A 7,186-nucleotide genomic window follows, 5' to 3' on the forward strand; every position below is an offset into this window, starting at 1 on the left:
AAATCCAATATTTGGGCTACCAAAAACATTTTCATTGATATACTATTCCCTGAAAACCACCAAGACCATTAAGAATGAGACAGCAGGTGCCACTGGCCCAATCTGTTGGGATTTTACAGTACCATGCATGCTCTACTTTTTGGGGGATATCTATGTTCAGATTTTTGCAAATCACCACAATGATGCTCAACAAAACATGGTATCAAGGACTTACCTAGGGAAATGGTTGACTTTCTGAACATCAGTAAGGGAACGAAGCAAGCAGGGCTTCAAGTGTGATCCTGTCCACATGAGATTATAATCATTGCTATTAGGGTGAACCTAAAAAGCAGCATAAAAAACACCACATACAAAAACATTGAACCAATGAAAAGCACCTTGTCCCTAGATCAACAAGGCCAAAGCAACTCTAGTCTAAGATAGTCTCCTCTACCATCTCCAATATAAGGGCAACTCCAGCCAAACTGTTATCCTAAGGTATTCCCTTGCTGGGAAATAACCATGTCAGATTTTTTTTTTAAAGTTGTGAGACTGTTATTTTCATAGATGGTTTAAACACAGTTTGTAAAGCAGCTTTAATCTCTGCCGGAAACTTGTCAGATCAATTCCTTAAGTTGCTGTTATTCTGGGGAAAAAAAAAAAAAAAAATCAACCCTACTCATCTCTCAAATTGTCATTAGCTGCATACAGGACACTCTTTAGAGTATGACAGGCACTAGAAGAGAAGTGTGAAATACTACATCAATACTTCTGAAAGCTTGTAAAGGCTGAGAAATTAAATCCTTCAGATTTTCCCAAGGGTGTGATGCTTTAAAAGCATCACATGACCCAACTTCAGCATTTCTTTTCTCCTATTTTTGAAGGCTTAAGACTAATGGGTTCTCCTTTGAGGGAGCAAAATGACCTATTTTCAGTCTGACTAGCAGAGTACACTAAAAGACAAAACAAAAAGCCTCAAGGGAGGCCACTTCCACAGCAACTTCCTGGTTCTAACCCTGCAGAATAAAAAAAAACCAAAAAACAAAAAACACACAAAAAATCCAGAAACATTACCATCACCTCCCAATCCAACACAAAATCAGACAGAAGTTTGTTGCACTCACCTCGTGGAATCCATGGGCAGTCAGAATGCTCCGAACCAGCCGGCTGTCTGTCCGCACAATCTTATAGGACATGTGGAAGCGCTCTGTGAGGAGGCAAAGAGACACAGGATTAGAGTCTGCACCTGGGAGAATAAACCAAAGTCATGCTACCAAAGAAAAGGACTCAGACAGTACAGCTGCATTTAATTCACAGAGAGTAGCAGCACATAACAGGCAAAGGGAGATAGGAAATGCCAACATCAGCATCACTGAACTGACTTACACCAATCCTCAGCTATAATTTAGCAGCATCACAGAACCCCATCATATAAAAATAAAGCACAGGACAGCCTGAAAAATACCAAGATTATTTTTTTTTAACATTCCATTATATAGACTGCTTTATAACACTCCAAACATTAGTTTTCTTCTCTAGTCAATATTGGTATTTCTATCTAAAAGTAATTATGTCTAATACCCCTCATTGATATGGCTTGCCTATGTGATCACTTCTTAGATCCTGAAAACCCAAAACAAAGCACTGAATTTTTGTTTACATCTCATTCACCCATACCAATCTTCCAACAAATAACTGCAAATACAATAAGAAATTAAGTAAATAGTACAAGGAAATAAAAACTCACTATGGAAGTAGAAGGTCATAAAAACAAAGGCAATTAGCAGCCCCAGCGGCATAAGATAAAACAAAAGCAAGTAGGAAGACTAGAGGTCAGTTGTAATATAAAAGGATGTGGCAATCCAAAAAAAGAGTTCAAAGACAGTACAGAAAGAAATTGCAAAGCTAGAATACAGAACTGCCTATAAAAGGCAGTTTACAAATGTATTCAAACTGAGAATAAAAGGGTGAAGATTAAATTAAACTTCCGGAAATATGTTCTATCAACAAAAGTAAATCAAAAAAGCAAGAAGTATCATAATCGGGAACAAGACAAAGCTGGAGGAAATTTAACAAGTTTCACTACTCAGCACTAAACTTGTTAAATCGTGTGAGAAAAAGCAGAAGAGACCTCACGCTGCAGTAAAAATGTGAGTAACAATTACCATCAGTTTCTGGCACCATCCAAGTATGTTTGTAACTCACATGAAAAGGATCAGGAGTTTCCACATATAAACCACCTTCTCCACCCCTTACCCCAATGAGCCAGAAGCATTTCTGCTTAGATAGGATATTAGAAATGAAAGCACCAATTACCTAAGAAAGGAAAAGCAAGAGAAGAAAGAAGTGTCAGCACCTTCACAAAAGGAGGCTGAGTACATTTTAGCTTTTTTCCAACTCAGCACATCCAGAACAAGCTCCCAGCTGTACACACCCACAAGTACTAACTTTTTAAATCCAAAGTGACTGTTTATAACAACCTAACCTCTTCAGAGGCTCTCCCTTATTTGACACTAGACAGATTTGGTCTCCCAACTCAAGTGCTGCCAGGAACCATTTTGTTTATGGCCTTCTAGGGGTTGTGAGGCTGTAGACTCAGATTTGTTACGACAGCTTATTATTGTTCAACTGTGGGACTGGCAGCTTTATTTCCCAGTGAAATGCTCTCAAAGCTCACTGCAATGATTGATTTTAGGGTCTTAGCTATGGTGAATTTGGATTCTGGTTTTAAGTTCTAACATGGCTTCCAAGTTCAATTCGCAAGCAGACAGCTCCATCTTAAAACGCATCAGGGCCTGGTGGAAGGACACACTATCACAGTCCAAAGACATTATAAGCATTCACCAATGGATTAAGCACTTCTGAATGTCTCAGTGGTCAGAGACTAGAGAGGATTCCAATTTCCTACTATGTCCTCTTCCCACCACAAAGTGAAGGGACCATCAGGTATGAGACTTTCACCTCATGCCTTTAAGCCTTTTAAAAGCTGGCACGTAGTAGCACCCACCTCCAATTAGACGGAGGTAGTTGTCCTTGGCCAGAATGGCTTCAGCATGAAACACCAAGACAGGGACCCGCCTGCAGCCACCACCTGTCCACTTGATACATGGATGACCCCTGCAACGACAAGACAGTCAGTATAAACAACTGCTGAGCCTCATATATGCAGCAGTTAGCTACAACAATGTCATAGCAATTCTCCATACTTACCCACCTAGCCTGTGGACAGGACATAAGCAAACATGCTGGGGAAAATAGTGGAAGATTAGTGAGGAGGACTGTAAACATGCCTGAGTGACTTACAGCTTGGGTACAGAAAAATACAGGTGACATACTAACTGTTGTCTATGTGTCTTCACAAGCAGAACTTCTGAAGTCAGATAGCACAGCACTGCAACAGACTTTAAGGCACTCTATCAAACATGCTTGAGACTCCTGTCCTATGGTGGGCAGGGTCAAAGCAGAGTGCTAAAATACAACTGAAAAATGAGCAGCAGCTTCAGTAATTCTCTAGCAAGGACCAAGCTCCACAGTGACTGCCTCCGCTTGCTGCTTTGGGGATCCCCCAGTGAGCAAGGTAATGAAAAGAAATTTACTCTTTACTCTTGTGGTTGTCCCTAAGCCCTGCCTGTGCTGACTCAACACACACACATGCTAGGCATCTGTGGTGGTTCCAGGTTGCACCCTGGCTAGATGCCAGGCACCCACCAAAGCCGCTCCATCATTCCCTTCCACAGCTGGACAGGTGAGAAAAAATTTACCAAAAGACTCATGAGTTACAGGCAGGGAGGGATCACTCACCAATTACAGTCACAGGAAAAAGAGACTCAACTTGTGGAAACTAATTGAACTTATTAACAATCAAAATCAGAGCAGGATAGTGAGAAGTAGATCAAATTTTAAAAACACCTTCCCCCCACCCCTCCCTCCTTCCCAAGCTTATGTTTATTCCTGAATCTCTACCTCTTTCCCCTGAGCAGTGAAGGGAATGTGGAATGAGGGTTACAGCCAGTTCACATGTTGTTTCTGCCATTGCTTCCTCCTCAGGGAGAGCCCATACCCTGCTCCAGCATGGGGTCCCTCCCACAGCAGAGAGTCCATCACAAACTTCTCCAGTGTGAATCCTGTCCATGGGCTACAGTTCTTCATGAACTGCTCCAGCATGGGTCCCTTTCCACAGGGTGCAGTACTTAAAGAAAAGGCTGCTCCAGCATGGGTCCCCCACAGGGCTACAAGTCCTGTCAGCAAATCTGCTCCAGGGTAGGCTCCTCTCTCCATGGGTCTGGAGGTCCCTCCCAGGAGCCTGTTCCAGTGCAGGCTTTCCATGGGATCCCAACCTTCTTTTGAGCACACACCTACTTCAGTGTGGGGCTCCTCCACAAGCCGTAGGTGGATCTCTGCACCCGCACAGATATTCATGGACTACAGGGGCACAACTACCTCACCACAGCCTTCACCACAGACTGCAGGGAATCCCATCTCTGGCACCTGGAGCACCTCCTTGCCCTTGGACCTTAGTGGCTGCAGAGCTCTTCCTGTCACATATTATCAGTCCTCTTTTCTCTGGACCAGTGGCAGGTCCATATTGGAGCACAGGCTCTGTCAGACATGGAGGAAGCTTCTAGCAACTTCTCATCGAACCCCCCACCAGAGCCCTCCCATCACCAAAACCTGGCCACACAAAGGCAATACAGCACCCTTGGTACTCAGCTATAAAGGGAATTTTCCAGATCACTCTTTTAGAATTGGTCTTGCCAGTCAGAGTTCTGTTTAATCCTGTATTTATTTTAGTGGGTACAATTTAGGAGAGGCCTCATGAGCTTTCACAGCTACAGTTCTCTGAATTTATAGCCTGAAAACAAGATCTATAATTCATGATAAACCACAATTGCTGGTATGCACACAACCAGACCTTGCAATGCAGGCTCCAGCCTCCAGTTTTAGAACTGCAGATCAGTGCAGTCAGCCTGGCTGTAATATTGGAGTCTGAAGTACACAAAAAAAGCAATAATGCAGAGTTTGAGAGACTAGAACAGACTTGGCTTAACACAATGGATAAAGCTGTGTATTCTTCCCTTTTAATTCCTGTCAGATACAGTGGAATGCAAGACCAGAATTCAAGAACAATGCCCCCCAGTGCACCACTTAAGCTACAGGCTCTGAGATACAGTGATCAGTTCTGTACCAAACAACAAGAGTACACTGGAAAATATCACCTCCTCAGAGGAATTAAGGACATACCAAAAAAAAAATCAAGACCTGTTATATCAAATTCTAGTATCACACAAAGAAAAACTGTCAACCTCCTTAGGCAAATAAAACTCGGGCTGTTTATAAACACTGCACAAGGGAATTAAACACATTAAAAAGTTAACTTCTTTTTTAAACATGAGAAAACAGAGACTGAGTGGTTGGAGAGACATCTCTACGCTAACAAGAAGAAATACAAGGACTGACAGATATTCAAAAGCATTTGTCTATAGAATATGAAAGATTATTTTCTGCCAAAGGTTTGGAGAAGCTACACAAGACAAAACATCTCCAACACTCAGAACAAAGGAACACAGATAGAAGGGCAACTTTCTGATGCTAGGACAAGGGCTCTTAAGGGTAGCCTTGGTCTTCTTAACAAAGTTACTACCATTATCACCCAGACAAATTAACTTCACAGCACTCCTACCTGCTTCTGCTACCTCTACAAAATATTTTTATTTTTAATCTACAACTGGGGTGTAATTAGCCATTCAGATTGGGAGGGACCCAATAAGCTTCCAGAATTTCCACTACAGGCCAGAGCCTTATGTAAGTGGAAAATGAGCTGAGGCAACAAGTCAGGAGTTTATACTAAGCCTGTCCTGAGGATTTGCAGCAAGGCTCAATCCTCCAGGTGACAGTCATTCATTCCTAGCATGACCCCTGGTCACTTGATGTAGACATACTGTTACAGCTACATTCCAGGTGAAGCTAGTTCTGGACCTTTCCAGCCATGAGGATCTAGCAAACCAAAGCCAACCACTTGCTATGAAACATTCATCTAAATGTCTTAAGTCAATGTAGTCTGTAACTGAGCACCCAGTCACAATGTGCATCCAAAAAAACCCTAACAGGACACAGTGAAGTAGATCCAGGTGAAACTAAAGTGAGTCAGCTATGGGAAAGAATAAGGGAGCAAGTCTTTCACAAGCAAAGCTAAAAGAAGTTACTAAACAAAGATGGAACAAACATTATGACTTGTTACTAAGAAGAAATAAGAAGAAGTAAGAAATGTGAAGTCTAGTAGATGAGCTATCACAAGACAGAGTATAAAGCATTGTATATCAATCTACTGTACAGCAGATTTCTAATCTCTGCAGCAATAAAAACTAAAAAAAAGAAGCTACAAAAACCACACAAATCTCTGCCCCCATAAAACCACACATGCCTAAAAAAAAACAAAAACAAAAAATTAAAACAACCAAAAGAAAAAAGGACAGATATCCTCAAAAACATTCCCCTTTTAGGAACATGACAGAAAGAAATCCATGAAAATATCGACTTCAGAGCAGCAAAAGAAAAGCTGCACATCCCACCCTGATGAAAGTGGGGGTCTTTTAGGCTGCAGATGTAGATAGCCTCCCCATAGGCTTAAGGCCCAAACAGATCATCTTCTACTTCACAGGTAGGAAGGAAAGGAATGCATCTGTCTTTTCAAACTACTACAGATCCACCAGAAAGCACAGAGACATAGAAACAGTTCAGAGGTTTTTTCCTACTTACTCCAATATATCTATAGGATCTTCTTCCTCCTCTGAGGATGAGCCAGTTTCCTCCAGATCTTTAGCCATCCCAACTGGCATTTCCTTTGGGAGTTTTCATACAGCCCAGTCCTAGTTGCAAGAGCAGTTACCTGCAATAAGGATTAAAAGCAAGAGTGAACAGCTGAGCAGGACAGCGAGAGGTATCAGGTAACCACCACCTCCTGCCAGTACGTTTCTCACAATACTATCAACAAGTCTGTTAAACATCTGCGATTTGTAAAACATCACCCCCGAGCCACGAGAGTGCAGAAAGCATCATCGCCTTCCAGCAGACCATTCCGCACCTGCCCGTGAGAACCACTCGGGCACTTACCGGTAACGCGCGTCCCTGCCCCGCCCTGCCTCGCCTCGGGCCGCAGACCCACGCCAGGCCGGCCCAGCCCAATGGGGACCGCCCGCCAAGACCGGCC

The 7,186-nt window shown here is 42.7% G+C and overlaps 1 protein-coding gene across 6 annotated transcripts in view; it reads right to left on the bottom strand.

Annotated features, from left to right (window-relative positions):
- The window catches only part of TTLL5 (tubulin tyrosine ligase like 5), a 137,976-nt gene extending 130,814 nt beyond the window's left edge, over positions 1 to 7,162 (bottom strand). For 2 of the 6 annotated variants that reach the window (XR_004082624.1, XM_031064178.1), the window contains exons 1-5: positions 7,090 to 7,161; positions 6,736 to 6,865; positions 2,987 to 3,096; positions 1,104 to 1,186; positions 215 to 321 (exon numbers count right to left, since the gene is read on the bottom strand). Coding sequence is in view for 4 of the 6 variants with exons in the window: in XM_031064178.1 (XP_030920038.1) it covers positions 215 to 321; positions 1,104 to 1,186; positions 2,987 to 3,096; positions 6,736 to 6,815 (380 nt within the window). In the remaining 2 variants the exon portion in view is untranslated. Of the gene's footprint in view, positions 1 to 214; positions 322 to 1,103; positions 1,187 to 2,986; positions 3,097 to 6,735; positions 6,866 to 7,089 lie in introns of all 6 variants that reach the window. The other 4 variants (XR_004082625.1, XM_031064183.1, XM_031064195.1 and 1 more) reach the window with 2 other exon arrangements.
- Positions 7,163 to 7,186: the final 24 nt, after the last annotated feature.

The sequence above is a fragment of the Geospiza fortis genome, unplaced genomic scaffold (assembly GCF_000277835.1).
Source record: "Geospiza fortis unplaced genomic scaffold, GeoFor_1.0 scaffold54, whole genome shotgun sequence".
Taxonomy (NCBI): Eukaryota; Metazoa; Chordata; class Aves; order Passeriformes; family Thraupidae; genus Geospiza; species Geospiza fortis.